The following is a 19,244-nucleotide window of genomic DNA, read 5'->3' as shown; positions in this document are numbered from 1 at the left end:
ACACTGACGTGGCTTTTGGGAAAGAAAGAAAAGAATCAAAAGGAATGAATTTCAATAATCTTTATTTCATAAAAAAAGTCAATTGGTTTATATCAGATTAAAGAAAGTAGAAACCACAGTAACCAGTTAGCCAACTGGGGGACGTCGACATGTCCAACAGGTTTACTCGGGAGGAAAGGTGAGGCCCGAACGAGCGGGGATTAAAGCAAATTACAAAGAGAGGGGGGGGGGGGGGCTTTGGCCAAATCAAATAAACTCAAAAATAAGTCACTTCCTGAATCAGGTTTTTGAGCTGCTGCCGCCGAGATCACGTGGAATGTTTGGTATCCAAATCGTAAAAGACGTTATTACAACCGAAATAAGGAACCGTCCGCCGCGGGACGAAGGGAGGCAGGAAGGAAGGAGCGCTTCTCTTTCAAAATAAATGACTTTGAGAGGGAGAGGGGGAGAGAGAGAGAGAGCGAGCTGGGCCTAAAGTAGAAGATTCACCGCTCCTCCTGCTAATAAAAAAGATCCTCCGGCCGCCGAGGCCCTAGTCCGTCTCCTCGTCATCCGACTCCGACTCTGCAGAGGGGAAAGCGTTCAACGAGGTCACGTGACGCGAGCTTCCAGCCAATCTCAGTCCACGGCGTCCGTTTTTTTTACCTTCCTCCGCGCTCTTCAGCCACTCCACAAATTTCTTCATCTGTTCGAGGAAGACGCTCCGCCCCTTGGACAGGTGGGCGTCGGAATACCACTTCAGTATGGCCTCTTCGCTCAACACGTCAGCTGTTCAGAGGACAGAGTTAGGGCCGACCTGCGGGGGTGGGGGTGAGGACGACGACGACGACGCACCTTTGTAGAGGAGCACCACGATCTTCTGGAAGGCCTTCATGAAGTGGTTGTCGTAGCAATACTCCTGGATCTTCAGCAGCAGGCTGAGCTCAGACAGACCCTGGGAGGTGAAGGCCTTCAGCAGGAGGCTGTACTGCTGCAGGAAGAGACAGGGAGGCGGGTGATCAATCAACCGATCGCCGATCGGCGCTGAAAGCAGCGGCGTGGAGTACCTTCAGGTGCTTGATGGCCTGCTCGGTCACCACCTCCTCCTTCTTGTTCCACTCCACGCAGCTCATCACGCTGGTCCAGATGATGCCGATCATGGCCTGCTCGGAGAGGTTGGCCTTCTTCATCTCCTCTTTGGTGAAGGCGATAATCTGGAGCGACACACACACACAGGCGGGGTCAGAGCCTCCTCTCGGGCCACAGGACGGACCCACAAGACCGCGGCCTCGCCTCCTTCTGAGGGTCGCCGCTGGACATCTGCTCCTGGAGCTCCTTCTGCAGCTTCTTGCGGGCCGAGATGGACTGCTGGTTGCGGACGAAGTCGCCGAGCTCCTTCAGGCCCGCCTCGGTGAAGTACTTGGAAAAATGTTCGCTGCTCCGTTTGTTGGCGGGGAAGAGTTCCTGCGGAGGACAGGAACGCGTAAACCCCGAGAACCAATGCCCCGCCGCCGCTCCCAACGGAGACTCACCATCAGCCTGTTGTCCATGCCCACTTTGCGGAGACTGGCGGCCACAGAGTTGATGTCCTTCTCATTGATCCACGACTTGAACAGCTTGACGGCGAAGGCCGCAGACACGCCTGGACGGACGGACGGGGGGACAAAGCGCTGCGGGTTGTGGGATCGGCTCGGAAGCGGCGCAGCGACGCGTTCCGGGCCGATCCGCTCACCTTCTTTGACGAGGTTCTCGTTGAAGAGGCTGTTCAGGATGGAGGCCGATATGTTGCCGTTGGCCAGCAGGATGCCGGTCAGCATGGCCAGCTTGTTGCGCTCGGACTCGTTGAAGCCCTTGAGAAACAGCAGCAGCTGCGGAGCAAACGGACCCGTCGGTTTCGGCACATGCCTGCGTGCGATTTATTCATTTCAAGGACTCGCAACATAATTTTTAAAAAAAAAAATCAGGCACCGTCTGCTCACTTTTAAAGCCCTCAACGTCCCGCTCCAACACTCACCTTCTTGATCTCATCCTCGAAGCCCTTCTCCAGGTACTTGTAACGCCGGATCAGCTTGTTAAACACCTGTTTAGCGGGGGGGGGGGGGGGGGGTCACACAGACAAAAGCTCGGCGTCAGAGCTTTAAGCTCCACGGCGACGACACACGGCAGCCGGCGACGCTCGCTACCTGAGCGTACGCTTGCATCGTCTCTAGGTCCTCTTGTGCCGTGAACAGGCAGAATTCGGTGCGGGTCATGTCGTCCGATAGATTCCCGCCCGGCGCTGCAGGAGAGGAAAACGACCACGTGTAAACGGGACCGTTCGGACGGCTCCCGAACGACGCGTCGCAGAGACTCACCCAGCATTCCGCCGGCGACCAGGATGTCAAAGAGGGTCTCTGCATACCGGCGGTAGTCGAGCTTCCCACCAGAGGTGTCAAGGAACTTCGCAACTGCTTCCAAGTCAGTGCCAGTTTGATTCAAGCCTTGTACGATACTTTCTTGAAACTGAGTAGGGTCAAATCTCTCCTTTTCATCTGGAGGGGCAAAGAAAGCAGTTTCTGTAAATAAAAGATAAAATAAAACCCCGCCCGGGATGTGAAGACGGAGACACGAGGAAGACACACCGACCTCTTTTCCTTGTTTTGAATCGCTGGCCTGTAAGCGTCGGCTTCTGCGGCTTCTGATTATTCATAAAAGACACCTTGAAAGGGAATAAATCACGATCAATAAAGCTCAGCATTTAAAAACGTGCTTAAATGTCGAGTACCGATGCGGTTCCACGTCATCGGGAACGAGAACAAACCAAGACGACGCGCTGGAACGTCAATCACGAGCAACGCGCAAGCGTGTGACGCTCGTGTTGTGAAAGATTCCCCGTGACGTCACAAGGCGTGTTCTTATCTAACAGATCAGACCCGCCTGCCAGATGACGTAGCGACGAGAAACGTCGGTTCAACAGAATAGGAATAGTAAAATGTCGTCTAAATCACTCCGGAATAGTTTATTGCTAGTTCCCGTATTTTGTTTTTTTACACCATATCGTTCGCTGGATGGAAATAATTTCCCGTCAACCGGAAGCGGAACTGTTTTTAATCGATGTTCTTATAAATAAACATTATTTTGTTGCGGAATTCGTCCCCTTAAAAAAAAATCGACATTATTTTATTGCGGTATTTCCCCCCCCCCAAAAAAATCGACATGTAGCTAGCTCTCCATTAGCATCAGCTAACTCCGGGCCTCACCATGCGCCGAGCTGGTTAGCAGGGCCCGCTAGCTGGCTAAAGGTGTTTGCTTAAATATTAACTCACAACGTGGACGGTGTCCACACGAAACACCTGAAGCACAACCCCTCATTTAAATGTCACACCAGACTTTTAATTCCTGTCGAGGTATTCCTCAAGTCTGTGAGCGTCATGAGGCTAAAGCTAACTTAGTTAGCCGAAGAGAAAGGGCTAGAACTCGCCCTCCGGCGGCGACAATGATGTCGACATACCCGGCTTAAAAGCGCCGCTTCGCACCGTCCGACCCGGCATTTTGGAGTCTTTAACGGCGACTTTGAGTGCCCGACAGTTTTTTAGGAGCGTTAACGGCGGGTACTCACCGAAATTAATGCAGATAATAAAGCGGTTGTCAACCAGGCGAATCGAGTCAAACGTCGAGTCTCCAAGTGGGCCTAAACAAAACAAAAAAAGCCTCCGCGCGAAGACTTCCGGTGACGCCGCCCTCTGCGCATGCGCGATCTGGTCAACCTCCGTCACGAACATTTGCGTTTATGTTTCAATCCCAGTGTGGCAGCACCGTTAACAGGTTATTAATTCACTTCTGTATTTATAACAACCTGTAATAAATGAACAATTAACACAGCGAGTGCAATTTGATTGATTGATTGATGGATTGATTGATGGATTGATGTCTTCCGAGCTGCAGGTGGGCCGTTCCAGTCAATGACCACATCTGATACTTAAAACAAACTTCTAAAATGATTCTGATATTATCAGTGTATTGATCATCAATAGCTGTCTCTGTCTCTGCAGCAAGTCATGCCGCATGCTGCATGACATGCTATAATGCTATTGATTAGCTCTGCCCCTTAAGGCCCACGAGGTATAGATTGTGTTGACGTTTATTACACTAGTTATTGCTGCAGGAAATAGACTGTTCCTGAATCCGTTTGTGTTCTGATAGGTCGATCGGTAACAGATCAAACACCTGTATTTGATTATGTTTTTAGCTTGCTGGAGACAGTGGGAGCGACAGGGAGTACAGAACACACACGCAGTACACCCAAGATACTGTCTACAGAGAGTACCACACACACGCAGTACTCGGGGCTACAGGAGTATTTGGGCGTGGGTCATGTGTGCATTTGATTGTTTTCGGGGGGCTACTGAAGAAACACGCGACACACCGGGTTTGTGCTCGATAAATGTTGAAGAATTTATTCTGATCCGGTCGGATGTGAGAGCACAATCAATTAGATTTACATCCTACTGAAGAGGTTATTGATTCTCTACAGCTTCCCGGTGTCGGGTCGGCCAGGCTTTCAAAGCCTCGTGTTTCTCTAGAATAACAGGTACAAGCAAATCCCTAAAGTAAATGATTCGTTAAAGTTAAAGATACTGTTTGCTGAGTTTAAAACTAGTTTCTCGTTTAGGCACATCATAAAATCTGTCAGATGTTTAAAGCCCACGGTTTGAAGGATCCTGGTTTGCTGGTTGGAATCTGGAAAATAATCGTAAAAAAAAAAAAAAGTGTCAATAAAAGGCAACGGTGTTTACTGCCGTAAATAAACCGCGCACATCTGGAAGGACTTCTGCTTGACGTTGTTCTACCTTCTGAATGAAGGGGGAGGCACATGCCAGGCAGGTCCTCTCCGGTGTCGAAGGCGTGTCCAGCTGGAACGGGCCGACCAGACCGGACTCCGAGCGGGCCGCCACCACGGCCTCTTTGATGGCGAAGAACACGGAACTGCCCAGGAACAGGGTGGGTTCGCCAATTCCCTGCAGGAGGAGGACAAGGCGACGGCATCAGCCGGGCGAAGCTGCGAGGTCGTCCGCCACACGGGGCGTTCGAGCCGCCCGCTGACCTTGGAGGAGTAGATGGCGTGGGGGTTGTACGAGTCCGCCAGCAGGTAGACGTTGAGGCGAAGCGGCAGGTCGCACACGGCTGGGATCTTATACTGAGACGGGCCTCGAGTGTACAGGAGCCCGGAGGGGGAAAACTTCAGCTCTTCCATGGTGTAGAGGCCGACGCCCTGCAGGAACGCTCCTTCAATCTGGGGGGGGCGGGGGCGGGAAGACAAAATGGAGGCAAGACAAAAGGAAGAGGAAAGGATCACCTTCACTCACCTGGCCGACGTCCACAGAGGGGTTCAGGCTCCTCCCGACGTCCACCACGATGTCCGTCCTCACCGTCTGCAGGGAGCAAATGAGAGGCCGCTCAGAGACGTCTCGGGCGCCAACGCCAAACCCTCCGACGGAACGGGTTCAACCCACCCGGGAGTCTCCCGTGAGGACCTCCACCTCCACCTCGCAGCAGCACACGCCATACAAGAAGTAAGGGTAAGGGTGCCCCTCCTTCTTGTCCCAGTCCATGTAGTACTCCGGACCCCTGAGGACAACAGGCGTGAGTCCCCGCACGGGCGGGTCCAACCGGAGCAGCCGCGTTTGGACCCGCCGGCGTGGAGGCGTGAGTCCCCGCGCGGGCGGGTCCAACCGGAGCAGCCGCGTTTCTGTCCTACCTGTAGAATCCAGTCGCCGACAAGCTGACTTGATCAAAAACCGCTGCTTTGACCTGAGCGCAGAGAGAGAAAGTCACTTCCGGGACGGCGGCACGTCCTCGCATCCATTACCGAATCATACCCAACTCTCCCATGATCCTTTGGGGTCCTTCCTGCGGAACGGCTCCAGTCGCTGGTACAGAACCTGGCAGGCGTTCTGAATGAGAGGAAATCAAACGTAAGTCGCTTTTAAGCCCGGGCGCCTGGGGGCGGAGCCTGAAACCGCCGCGGGCGCACCTTGACGGCGATGCCGTTGGCGTCCGTCCCGAAGGAGGCGGCGGTGGGCACGGTGTTGGGGACGGTGTTGGTGCTGGTTTCGCTGATGTAGATCTTGGAGGAGGGAATATGCAGCTCCCTGCTGGCCACCTAGAAAGAAGCAACCGTTGAGCTGAAAGGACAAGAAACCCGTCTCCCGCGTGGACGAGGGCGACGCCCATTCAAAGACCCAAACGAGAAAATCCTGCATGGAAATACCTGCTGCATCTTGGTGTGGAGGCCCTGACCCATCTCCGTCCCGCCGTGAAGGACCAGAACCGAGCCGTCTTTGTAGACGTGGACCAGAGCTCCAGCCTGGTTCAGGAAGGGCTCCGAGAAGCCGATCCCGTGTTTCACGGGGATGATGGCGACGCCCCTCTTCTTCCAGCGGTTCCGCTTGTTGAACTGGTCCACCGCTGCCCGCCGGGCTCTGTAGTCGGACTTGAGCATGCACTCCTCCCAGCAGCGGTGCAGGTTCTCCGGGTCGAACTCCAGCTTGTAGTGGGTGACCGACGGGCCTCTGTACATGTTGATCTCCCGGATCTGCCGAGGAGAACAGGTAAGCGGTCAGACCGGGCTCCGACCACCAAAATCTGACACCAAGAGCAGGAGGCGGAGCCGGGCCTGGTCTGCAGGGCGTCCCAGCGCCATGGCGACGTCATTGACCATGTTCTCCACCACCAGTAGGCACTGGGGTATGCCGAAGCCCCTGAAGGCGGTGTTGGAGGGCAGGTTGGTCCTGCAGATGGAACAGCTGCCCCGCAGGTTGGGGATGTTGTAGGCGGCGTCCAAGTTGAGGAGCACCTTCTCCGCCACCTGGAGAGCAAGAAGACGAGCAATGACTGCGCGTCGCTGCCTTCGTCTCCACGCAGACCTGAAGTCCAGACGGCGCCCACCAGGGTCGATTCATCCACCGTGTTCCCGCCATTCATGAAGTACTGGACGTCTGCAGCCACGATCCTCCCGTCCCTCATGAACCCCACCTGAAGACATCACGGATTAGACTGTCCACGCCGAACTGGACCAACAAGCGGTCTGAAAACGCATCTCGCCGAAGGGGCGTGGCCGTACTTTGTATTTCGCGAGGACGGGGTGGCGGCCTCCCGTGATCAGCATGTCGTCGCCTCGCTCCAGGATGCAGCGCACCGCGCGATTGGTCCTGCGCAGACGATTCAACGACACGGCTTTAGCACCTTATTTGGGCTCCAGTGGACGCGCCTGACCCCGCCTCCTTCCAACGACGTTCGCGAAAGGAAACGAGCGTGACTCACTTCCACGCAGCCACAGACGTGATGCTGACCAGTATGGCGGTTTTAGTCAGCTTCCCGCCGAACGCCCCCCCGATGCGTTTGACGTGACAGACGACTCTGTTGGACGGGATGTCCAGCGTCTCCGAGATCACCTCCTGCATTCACACCGTTATTCACACCCGGTTCGGCGTTTAAACGACGGACGGCGAAATGTCGGCGTGCCTGAGCAGTCGTCGGCGACTGAGTGGAGACGTAAACGTTAAGCTCCGCCTGCTCGCCGACAGGAACGACCAGCATGCTCTGGGTCTCCATGTAGAAATGCTCCTGGCCCCCCATTCGAATCTCTCCTGAGGAAACACGCATGGAAGTTACGAAAGAGCCGCTTTTTTTACCCCGGGGCGCACGGACGCCGCCGGCGCACCTTCAAAAAGACGATCTGCAGTCTGAAAGGCTTCCGTCAGGCGTCCTCTCTGGATGTCCCTCCGGGGTTCGAAGAAAGACGACCTCGCGATGGCGTCCTCGATGGTGAACACGGGGTCGGGCAGGTCTTCATAGCCGATCTTCACGGCCGCCGCTCCTCGTTTGGCGTGCGCCCTCGAATCGGCGACCACCGCACATAATATCTGCCCGATGCAGGACACCTGCAGAAAAACGGGGAGACGACTGCTCAGGAGGACGTCTCTACCCCCACCCGACAACCGCCGGCGTGCCGGACGACCACCTCGCTCTCGGCGAACAGCTCCTCCGTGTAGCCGTACGCCTCGCGGACCTTCTTCCCGGGAATGTCTCTGGCCGTGACCACGTCGAAGACGCCCGGCAGCTTCAGCGCTTCGCTCACGTCCACCCCGCTGTTGGACAGACACGGACAGATTTAACCACAGCGCGCCAGACATCGGGCCGGTCCTCGTTCGCCTCACGTGATTTTGGCGTGCGCTCGAGAGCTGGTGACTGGAACCAGGAAGAGCTCCCCGTCCGTCTTGGGGATGTCGTCGCAGTACACAGCCTCCCCCGTGGCCTGGCTGATGGCGGAGCAGTGCATGATGGGACGTCCCACCGGGTCCCAGTCGCTCTGGTTCCTTGACACATGCTGCAGAAGGAGAAGCTTAGAGCAGGTCTCAGAGAAGGGGCCCGTGAGACAGGAGACGTTCTCACCTGGAACTCCTGCAGGTTGCGCTGGAGCTCTCTGGGGAGGGGCTGGATCGCCTCCTGGACCTCGCCTGTGACCACGCCCTGTCGACGACAACGCCGCGAGTCCCGGTTTGTAATATCCCAGCTCCTATCTCCGGTCGTGCGGTCCGACCCTCCTACCATTTCTCTGAGCTTCTGCAGGACCTCCAGGTAGAACTTGAACAGGAAGCTGAGCGTCAAAGAGCGACGGAACTCCACCTTCCCTCCAGGAGCTGAAGGCGGGAGGACCAACTCGTCCAGGAGGACGTCATACGCCCGGCCGAGGGTCTCCTCGTCCCAGGGCCTGAAGGAAGCAGGTTATTAAATGGGATCTGAGCTCATTCTGTCCACCTGAAGTCAGGATGAAGGGGCGCAATCAGAGACCGTGTGATGATGGCGGCGCAGGTCTCGGCGGCGCTAACGGTGGTCGGCCCCATTCCCCCGAAGTAAACGCTGAGATCCTGAACCACCCTGGAGCCCTCGGAGAACAGCACCCTCATCCCGGTGGTCACGGTGGCGAAGGAGCCGTCTTTCCTGGGAGCCTGGCGGAAAGCTTGAACAAACTCCCACTGCGGGAGGGAAACGGAGGGAGGACAGGAGGAAGAGGAGGAGCAGAAGAGGAGGCGACAGGGAAGTGAAGGCTCTTCATCCCCGCTTGCAGAGTTTGGGCTGGAGCAAACTAAAATGAATGACCTTTCTGGAGAAGGGAATCAGAACAGAAAGAACAATCTCCTCGGGCTGCAGGGCGGTTTTCCCGAAGCTGACAAAGAAGTCTCGATCCAGAGGAACCTCTCGTCTTCCTCCTGGCGGTTTCAGACACGCCCATGATTTACAGCAGCCGCTCCTCTTCACACTTCCTGCGGCGCCAGCTTACCGTCAGAGATGACGCTCAGCCGGCTCCTCCCGGCAGCCAAGACGGGGTTCAGGTCGGAGTTCGGGTACGCACTCATTATGTTGCCCCCCAGGGTCTGAATGTGAAACACACACGTGGTTTCTGAACAACTACAGAACGCTCCAGCAACAGCAGAGGAAGAGGAGGAGGAGGAGGAGGAGCAGCGTCTTTACAGCGACATTCCGGATCTGCTGGTTTCCCAGGCTCCTCAGCTGCTGGATCAGGGCTCTGAACAGCTCCGTCTTCTCCTCGGGATACGAAGGAAGCAGCTTCTCCAGAACGGAGCCGACTTCAAACAGGCTGCAGCCGGCGCCGATCCAAACCCCTGCAGGGAGGACAGGGTTAGACAAAGCCGTTGGGTTCTCACCCCCCCAGCCGGGAGATGACCCACCCTGGGACGTCTGGGCGACTTCAAACAGCTCCGCCACTCGGGCTGGAGATATTATCAGAGGGTGGAGGACGCCTTTGAACTTCATCTCTGGACCTGCGACACAAGTCGGACTTCAGGACCGCGGCGCTGACGCCGTCGTGTCGGACTTCTGCTGCTGCTGCTCACCGATGTGGGTGTTTCCCATGACCAGGGGAGCTTCGGGGTTACTGCTCCTCAACTGGACCAGCTCCTCCAGGGAGGCAGGGGACACCCACGTCACCCTCTCCCCTCTGAAAGTCAGAGTCTTCGGGGACGCCTTGGCCTCCAGCTGGGGACACAAAGCCGTCTCTTAATGTGACAGTCACCGGAGCGAATGAAGTGACTCCTGCCGAGGGACGTACGATCAGTTCAGGAGGGAAGATCAGCTCCTGGGTCGGGTCCAGGGGGAGGAACTCCTCCTCGTCAAACAGCTGGATGGATGAAAAACAAGGATGAGTCATCGCAGCCTCAGAGTACAGCCGAGGACCAGGTCCAGGGACACCTGGGCTCTCAGGGCTCGTGAGGATGTCCCGGTTCCACTCGAGTTAGAGTCTACGGACGCTTCTACTGTAATATGAAGCGTCCCCAGGAAAACCAGAAGAAAATAAAGGACAACAACAAGGAAAACAAAAGCTCACACGCGGTGGTTCTTCAGGTACTTCAGGTACTTCAGGTACTTCAGGTTCTTCAGGTTCTTCAGGACCGTCCTCTCCGTTCATACAACAGCTTCCACACGCGTCGTCCGGGCAGCAGGCGGCCTCCTGCATGCAGAAAGCACCGCATCACACGGAGCCTCGCGTGGCCGAGATCACACATCCCGGTGGGACTCGACCGGGCCTGCAGGAGTCCAGGGACAGTGTCCTCTGCTGCCAGAGATCACACCCCAACACACGGCCCAGTGTTGAGTGACTTTTTAAACTGGTGTGAGCGATCGTCGTTTGGGAGCACGGTGGCACAGCGGTTAGCGCCGTTGCCTCTTCTCTACCTTGTTCCTTCTCAAGGCTCGTTTTTTTCTCGCCTCTACTCTACTACAGGTTCACGGTGAACGTAGTCAGGCTTGCGTCGCCTGTAACCGAGACAAAGTCAACATGTAATCTCTCCACTTGATCTGCAAACATTGAGTAAGAACGAGCTCCAAGCTTCCCGTCAGGACTCCGCTCTGGTTCCTGCTGACTCAACTCAGCCGGACAGGAAACCCACTGACGCGGCATTTAGCTCTGCACCGGTGACACGATAGTGAACTGGAAGTGAAAGTGAGCAGAGTCGAGGTGACAAAGACTTCTTGTTTTATGTTTTCTTGGACACTCTGTGGAAACGGGACAGTTTGAACATGCAGAGCAGACAAAGTGGATCTTCCAGAACTTGTTTGATTTGCTTTGATTGTTGTTAACCTGAACATGCCAGTGAGGTAAAGAGATCAAAGCCAGTGACCTCCAGGACATGGAGCGGCATCACGTGACCTGGACAGTGTTGGACCGCAGCAGACGTCACAATGAGAAGAAAACTAAGGAGCCTAAACTCAAGGGAAGAGGACGCTAGAGGACAGTGGAGACAAAGCTTCACCTGGGACTTACGGGAATACAGTGTCCAAACCTCACGCCATCCGTTTCTACAAGTATTCTGTACCTTCATCACTCCAACACTTAGTAATGGCACCGTGCCGCGCACGTCGCTGGTCACCAAACCGCAACCGTACCTGACAGAAGGTCCTGCAGCCGTCGACGATGGGTCGATACCCAGTGCAGCGACACAGATTACCTGAGAAAGCACAGACGATGAGGACGGTTCACCCGGTGGATCAAAAGATCAAAGGGATCAAAGGAGAAGCAACACACCGGCCAGGGCCTGCGTGACGTCCTCCAGGCGGGGCTGGGGCTTGTTCCTCAGCAGGGTGTACATGGACATCACCATCCCAGGGGTGCAGAAGCCACACTGGGAGCCGTGAGCCTTCGCTATGCGCTCCTGCAAAACATTTCAATGATTGGCTAACAATACGGCGGAGAGAAGCGACAGCCAATCAGATCGCTGGAAAGTCTACCGCTAGCTTGTCAGTGGCACTACCGAGGCTATTTAGTACGAAGGAATAAAACGTATTCACACACGGTTAATATAATATAACCATTAAACCATTGGTTTAGTGTCAGCAGGCTTCCGCAGGGATTTGTGATGATCCTTTGAATCACGTTTCCTGGACGAGGGACGGGAAGAAACCCGGAAGCCACAACGTTTAAATCGGGACCGTATTAATTTAGCATTGAAGTAACAACCTGGAATAAAAAGGCATAAACTAGTCGCTGAGTTTAAGCGTTACCAAATGTTTGGTCTGTGGTTAGTTAGACTAGTCACCAGGGCTGCATGCAAAGACAAGGATTAAACTAGTGAGAAATAAAATCTAAAAGACACAATTAGTGCACTTTATCCACACAATATGGGTGTAATTTATACTGAATAATACATTTATTCTGGATCAGGATTTGCTTTTACAATTTAGACATCTCACATTCAATTTTAGAATACAAAATGTTGATTCATATTTATATTGGAGATGCATTTAAATTGCAGTAATTGTTTGTAGTATTGATACATTCAGAATGTTCTGATGCAGCTTCTGCACAACTTCTAAAAATTAAAATAAATGTTTTTCTTGTTATTCTTATTACACTAATGTGCATATTGTCTGCATTGAAAGGCACCAGCAGCACTTTGGGCTTGTTGTCTGCTCTAATAAACAACTGAAGTTGTTCAGAAAGTGTGTTTCAACATCAGTTTGAGTCCAGACGCGGTTTCATTGAGTCAGCAATTTATGAATTCCTACAAAGTAAAAGCCTTCATGTTCATTTAATTCAAATGAGGGTCCAGATCGACTCATGTTGTGTGTTCAGGTCTCATCGTGTTGTGTGTTCAGGAACCTGTTTGGAGTTAAACCAAAAATGAGAAGTTACAATGTCGGCTGTAGAAAAGAGAAGAAACATCCGGTAATGTTGAACATGCAGAATCGTTGCCACGGCGACACTGCACGGCGACACTGCACGGCTGTAATCGATTGTTCACCCGCGGCCCGGAGTGAACCCGTGCCGCGGGCTCACGCACCTGAACCGGGTGGATCCGGGTTCTGGTGCTGCCGATGCCCTCCACCGTGGTGACGGCGGCGCCGTGCAGCTGGCAGACGGGCAGGAGGCAGGCGTTGGCCGAGTGATGTCTGACGGCGTGGTGAAGGTCGTCTCACACGCCGTACCGCCGACGGGAACGACCATCAGGGCGGAGCAAGAAACGGATTATTCAAAGGATACACCACGGTTCTGGTGGCGGGCTGGTAGCGCGACACCATGACGGTGCACGCCCCGCATCCTCCACCGCCGCAGCCGGACTTGGTCCCGGGAAGCCTCACTGGGGGCCGCGGTCAAGGTCACACCTGATCAAGCAGCCAATCAGCTCAGAGACGACAACGCGGCGGGAAAGGATACGCCGTTCTCTGAGGTAGGACAGCAGCACGGTCTCCGGGTCGGCGTGGCTCTCCGTCACCTGCAGAGGACGGGGACGGGGACGAGGACGGGGACGAGGACGGGTCGGGGACATTACGTGCACTTTTGTTTAACATTTAAAGTACATAATTCACATTAAAAATGGGAGAAATGTAAATATATTTAAATACAAACAGACAATCAGGGAAAAGGTAACAGACAGGGAACTGACCAATCAATGACAGCAAGAACTGATGACGTAATGATCCTATTATTGATAACGTGACGCAACAAGCTTTTAGTTCCATTAAAAAAGTTTAATCAAGTGCCGGTTTTAGTTCACCTCATCGACGAGACGCGACTGAACGCTCTAAAGGCTCGACTCTTCTCATCGATCACCAATTAACTTGCGACTAGTCAAGCGGATGAAAGTCTTTGATCGGCGCTGAAAGACGCACCGATGGCGGCGGAAGACGGCAAAGACGCGGCTTTAAACGCGGACGCACCTTCTTGCCGTTGACGAAGAAGCAGAGCTTGTCTCGTTCTTCTGACATCTTTCTGGAGTCTGACAGAAGACAAGACCAACAACAGGAAGTGCGGCGTCCGCCCGCACTTTCAAAGTAAAACCTGAAAAAAAAAAAAAAAAAAAAAAAGGAAACCGGCGAGCTGCCCTTATATGGACCGGCTGCGCGTGACGTTGGGCGCAGCTGACGTCACGTTGCGTAAAGGTGGGATTCGAACTGTAAAGTGTTTCTCGTGCTTTTACAGCAGGACAAGGTTCATATATATTTTTATTTTATTGTTATATTGCATCAATTGAGTAATTTAATATTAGTTTTATTGGTATTGTTAAATGTGGATGATTTATGTACAAAGGACTTTCAACCGAAACAAGGGCTTTTTTGAAATGCTCCTCTTAGACAGGATGTATGACTGTACTTGTACTGTAATACATGCTACTGTGTGACTGTACTTGTACTCTAACATTCTATCTAATAAATATATTCATCATCATCATATGGAGAAAACAAAGAACCCGACTCAAAGGAAGAGAAGTTTAGAGAACACCTGGAACTGCAGCAATTACAGGAATAAACGTCACGGCATCGGGTTCTACCAGTCAGTGAAGGTAATATTCTGTAATCTGTGTACTCTTTAGTGAGTACTGGTTGTAATAGTCACTGGCCTAAAGAGTATTTACTGGTGTTACATAATAATTAATTATCTGGGTTTCTATAAACATTGATGTTGGGTCATTAAACGAAACAAAACTCTCCCTTCTCAGAGTCTTTATTTACTGCAATATCAGGACAGTATCAATGAAAAAAAGAAAAATGAAAGAACTAGAATACTTTGAATCTGGGTGTGGACAATCAGTATCCTGCTGTACCCTGCATAATAGACGTAAAAGTATTTTCCTTGTTGAGAACCCCCCCCTCCCTCAATATTTCGTAAGCTTTAAAATGCTTTAAAAAAATTAATTGGTTACAAAACTAAATTTAATTATTGCAGTATTTCATGCCGGACTTCTCTTTTATTTCTCTCCTGTCCCATAAAAGAAGAGGAGAGCGGGGGGGGGGGGGGGGGCTAAAACAATTCCTCTCCGAGTGGACGGGGGTAAGTTTACTTTAACATCTAATATGGAAAGTCCCTGCATGAGTACAGAATGAATACTGACAAGTATCAGGAGTACTGTGTGTGTGTGTGTGCAGGACTACCAGCTGTCCCCTGTCCTTTGGTCAGTGTTGTCTCAGGTTCAAAAGGTACATCGTGACGATACTTTGGATGCTTCTTCGTCTTTTGTTTTTTAACTGCTTACTAAAAACTCCGGATACATTTTTATTTAGACAGAAAAAAATCATTCAAAGCGAAAAAAAACGTAACAAAAGTATAAACTCTTCTCCAATATTTTCTCGTACTTAATTGAATAAAATTCGTTTCTTTTACTTTGAGAAAATGGAAACATAAAATATATTGGTTAATTGTCTCCAACTTTACCCATGTCGTTCCTATACTGCCCTCCTGTGGTCACTATCCGTATTACATATATTAGTATGAAAATATATTCTTCAAAAGAGGAGGGCTGAGCTTTCTGTTTGATGTAACTTTGGAATTAATATTTTAAATGTGTAAAATCATTTAAAGTTTAAATAAATAGCAAAGGTTTGTCAACCGATTCTGTTAATAACAAAGTTATTTAACGAAACGAGCCAGTAATGATATTGGAGCGTTCTTGTGTGGTCTGTAACCGTGCTGCGCTCCTGTGGACAAGTAGGTAACTACAAAAACATTGATGTAAAGTTACACGCAGTTAGATGTACCGGACAGCTTCCGGTTATGACTTACAAAATACTTTTTTTTTTAAATCGTCAGAAGGACTTCGCGATTGTGCCCCAGCTAAAAGTGACGCTTCTGTGTTCATTTGTTTAATAAATGGATTTATTCTTTATGTTTATGTTAATAGTAACTAGGAAGACACTTTAAACACGAAGGAAGGAAAACACGTCAGCTGCTCAGTTTGTAAAAAAAAAAAGCATGGAGGGCCGAGACGCTCCAGTTTATAAAGACGCTTCCAATTATCGGCCAGTAGAGGGCAGGGCAGCACCAGGAAACGCAGGAGTGTGTCTGAGACGTAATTAAGTCTCCACTGTGACCTTTGACCCCGACCGCTGACGAACATAAATGTATTTATTATTTTACTTTATGTACCTCAGAATAACAAAATAACACACAACGGTCACGTGGACAAAAATATGTAGACGCCCTGTCACGTTTTACAGTCACGGGCACCACATGTCAATACGTGGCTTATTGATCAGTGGGAGGAGTCACATTTTACTCCGTAAAGCACTGTCGGTTCCAGTCAGGTGACATCATCATGATGACATCACCCGTGTGTTCCATGTCCTGGGAAACAAAAAGAAAAGAGCGTTCACATTTACATGCTACATTACTAATGATCAGGTGATCGACACGCACGCACACGCACACACATGCACACACACGCACACACACACACACACACACACAGCGAGCCCCAGCTGGTTGAGCTAGCTCCTCTCTCTGAGCTGTTTGCTTGGTTATGGATCCCTGAGGGACGCCGCTGCCTCCTGTGAACAGCGGATCTGTGCCAAGCCCTCACTACACGGTGTGTGTGTGTGTGTGTGCACGCACTCTGGCTGACACTTCCTCAAACACGTGACAGCGGACGACAGAGCAGAGAAGTGTGTGTGTGTGTCTGTGTGCTCAAGAACAAACTACATAAAGTTATACTCAATGCTATTTGAATACAGACACGACGCGTGACGTGTGTGTGACGTGTGTGTGTGACGTGTGTGTGACGTTTGTGTGACGTGTGTGTGTGACGTGTGTGTGACGTGTGACGTTTGTGTGTGACGTGTGTGTGACGTGTGTGTGTGACGTGTGTGTGACGTGTGTGTGACGTTTGTGTGTGACGTGTGTGTGACGTTTGTGTGACGTGTGTGTGACGTGTGACGTGTGTGTGACGTGTGTGTGACGTGTGTGTGACGTGTGACGTGTGTGTGATGTTTGTGTGTGACGTGTGTGTGACGTTTGTGTGACGTGTGTGTGTGACGTGTGTGTGTGACGTGTGTGTGACGTGTGTGTGACGTTTGTGTGTGACGTGTGTGTGACGTGTGTGTGTGACGTGTGTGTGACGTGTGACGTGTGTGTGACGTGTGTGCGACGTTTGTTTGTCAAGCGTGTGACGAGCGTGTGTGACGTGTGATTTCCAGGATAGCACATATGGCTGCTAATGCTAATACCAACATTGATATTAAATTCATGAACCTTTATTATTTTATTCTTTTGATGTATAAAGCGCGCGCACACACACACACACACACACACCTTTAAATCAATGGTTTGCTGCGTATCGAGTACATTTACTCGATTACTCGTGTTGGAGCTGCTGATCGGCAGCAGTAACTCGTACGTTTTGGAACGCGCCGGGTCCCCCCCGGCGTCTCTCCCGACACTGCAGGGATCTGTCCTGCGTTCTCGTATCCGTGGTTACGGCCGTCTCCGGGCCCTGCCGGTTGTTCCGACCCGGCAGAGGCGGCGCCGCTGCAGATGTTGCGCCTCGCTAATAATAAAGCCTCTAAATGTGCAGCTCTTAGTTTCACTCTGAGCTTCCTCCGTTTGCAGAACTTTGTTCCATCCCTCATTCCCCGGCATAATTACGGCTTTACGGCGTCCTCCAGCGCTCGGCGTGCCGGAGATATGTCTCCCTTCTTTTTGTCTTCGGCGTCCGGCGCTCATTAATAATTCACAGACACAGAATGGGAAATTTTCGTGCAATTTGCCGCAGCTGAATCCCAGTTATTGTTTTGCAGAGTGCCGCTCAGAAAGAGGAATCCTCGGACGGGGGCTTTGTATTCCTGACTCTAATTTGGCAGCGTCTCTCTGACAAGACACACATCATTAGGGGGGGCAATGAGATTTAGGCGGGGGGGGGGGGGCTCCGTCCGTCCCGTCAAACACACTGTCCTCGTCTGTCGCCGCTTCTTCGTGCTTCCGGATGCCGTTTGTTCGTGTTTATGCTTCATATCTATCGATGTTTAATTCCGTTTGTTTGCATTGGACCAGGCAGCCGTTGAATTATTCACGGCGGCGGCGGCGCCGCCGAGGAGACGGCAGAGACACAGCGACGGATGTTTTTCAGGCTCGGCGAGCCACACCGAAACAGACACCGGTCCAACAGAACCGCTTCATCCAAAGTACGAAACCTCCTGCAGAAGAGATGTCCAACTCAAACGGCTCTTTCCTAACTGCCCCCCCCCCCCATTTTGCCTGGCCTGACCTATTTTGTAAGAGTATCTCATAACGGGGAGTTTAGGGCTGTTTAATGCCGGGTGACACAGACGTGTCCTCCAGTCTTTGTTTCCCGATCCCTGGCATCTCCGCTAAAAGATCTCAGAAGAAGGAGCGCTCCTTTCTGGCACCCGGCCGCCAGAGGGGAGGGGAGATTGTCAGGGCGCATCTCTTCTCTGCTCGCCAGCCATTCCTCAGGAAGCTGGTGTGTGTTTGTGTGTAAATGACCCCCCCGCTCCTCTGCCTTTTGTTGGGTCAGGTAAACGGAGGAGAAGGAGGTGAAGTGGGAGCTGACTCCCCCTCGAAGGAGGTTCTACCTGAAGATCTTTTCTGAAATCACAGGAACGCCTCCAACATTGCTGCAAACATGCCCAAGTGAAAGGCGGAAGGAAAGACGGAGGCGGAGGAGGAGGAGGAGGAGGAGGAGGAGGCCCAGTGGGCCGGTTCTTTCGTGTGATCCGCTGGTCGGGATCCGATTTGGCTGCAGGAGTTCTGCTGAATGCTGGACCGACGGAGTCCAGTAATCTCTCTGACCCCCCCCCCGTCTCTGAGGAGCTGAGAGGGAGTCCATCCAGAGTGGGGCTCAGTTTGAACAGGAGACCACGGTGTCATGTGACAGGAAGTGAGACACCTCAGCGTTATCATCGGCAGTTGGAGATCAGTTTCATCTCACTTATATATCAACGTCTAATATTATATTACATTAAATCAGGATATTTTTGTTATATTGTTGAATTAAGTTAAATTTGTTACATTTAATTAGTCAGTTTTGATAAATCTAATTAGTCAGTTTTTGTTACATTTACGGGAGTTAAATTAAGTCGCCGTTTTTTGTTACATTTTGTTACATTTAGTTAAATTCAATCTTTTGATTTTTGTTATATTTTGTTAAATTTAATTTGTTAGTTTGTTGCATTTTATTAAATTCAATGTCGATTTTTGTAAAATTTTGTAAAGCATAATTTGTCTGTTACATTTTGTTAAATTTAATTTGTCAGTTTTTGTGAAATTTTGTGAAATTCAATCCGTCACTTTTTTTTTATTTTGTTAAACATAATTTGTCCATTTTTTTTTAAATTTTGTTACATTTCGTTAAATTCATGGCAACATTCAAGCGGTTTGAGTTTCTTTCACGGTAAAAGAACAAAGTGAAATGGTGGCGACACAGAGGTGAAGTGAAACAGAGAAGCTCGTCTCCCTGCTGCAGCTGATAAGGACGGGG

The 19,244-nt window shown here is 51.4% G+C and overlaps 2 protein-coding genes across 3 annotated transcripts; both read right to left on the bottom strand.

Moving 5' to 3' along the window:
- Positions 1–45: 45 nt before the first annotated feature.
- Positions 46–2,773, bottom strand: LOC137912241 (eIF5-mimic protein 2-A-like). 2 transcript variants are annotated; one of them, XM_068756590.1, is made up of 11 exons: positions 2,605–2,773; positions 2,334–2,510; positions 2,163–2,257; positions 1,994–2,059; positions 1,712–1,847; positions 1,512–1,621; positions 1,273–1,443; positions 1,047–1,193; positions 835–970; positions 646–768; positions 46–564 (listed from the first exon to the last, which is right to left on the bottom strand). In XM_068756590.1, the coding sequence occupies exons 1-11, from the start codon at positions 2,714–2,716 to the stop codon at positions 533–535; spliced, it is 1,305 nt and encodes a 434-aa protein (XP_068612691.1). In that variant the 5' UTR covers positions 2,717–2,773; the 3' UTR covers positions 46–532. The 2 variants fall into 2 exon arrangements, with proteins under 2 accessions (XP_068612691.1, XP_068612692.1); XM_068756591.1 differs by lacking the exons at positions 2,334–2,510; positions 2,605–2,773 and having other exon boundaries at positions 1,712–1,884.
- A 1,624-nt stretch (positions 2,774–4,397) lies between these two features.
- Positions 4,398–13,743, bottom strand: aox6 (aldehyde oxidase 6). The gene is made up of 33 exons (XM_068756236.1): positions 13,696–13,743; positions 13,193–13,250; positions 13,019–13,115; positions 12,819–12,927; positions 11,564–11,690; positions 11,425–11,486; positions 10,406–10,489; positions 10,091–10,159; positions 9,876–10,017; positions 9,711–9,803; positions 9,493–9,644; positions 9,302–9,395; positions 9,121–9,230; positions 8,812–8,996; positions 8,569–8,731; positions 8,413–8,490; positions 8,178–8,347; positions 7,982–8,108; positions 7,682–7,901; positions 7,483–7,607; positions 7,282–7,415; positions 7,082–7,169; positions 6,907–6,993; positions 6,635–6,826; positions 6,230–6,553; positions 5,993–6,121; positions 5,838–5,912; positions 5,717–5,769; positions 5,472–5,586; positions 5,325–5,390; positions 5,063–5,251; positions 4,809–4,976; positions 4,398–4,698 (listed from the first exon to the last, which is right to left on the bottom strand). The coding sequence occupies exons 1-33, from the start codon at positions 13,741–13,743 to the stop codon at positions 4,648–4,650; spliced, it is 3,984 nt and encodes a 1,327-aa protein (XP_068612337.1). The 3' UTR covers positions 4,398–4,647.
- Between the last annotated feature and the right edge of the window lie 5,501 nt (positions 13,744–19,244).

Source organism: Brachionichthys hirsutus, chromosome 24 (assembly GCF_040956055.1).
Source record: "Brachionichthys hirsutus isolate HB-005 chromosome 24, CSIRO-AGI_Bhir_v1, whole genome shotgun sequence".
In the NCBI taxonomy this organism is placed as follows: Eukaryota; Metazoa; Chordata; class Actinopteri; order Lophiiformes; family Brachionichthyidae; genus Brachionichthys; species Brachionichthys hirsutus.
The sequence above is the reverse complement of the archived record's forward strand: the minus strand, read 5'-3'. Positions and strand labels throughout refer to the sequence as shown.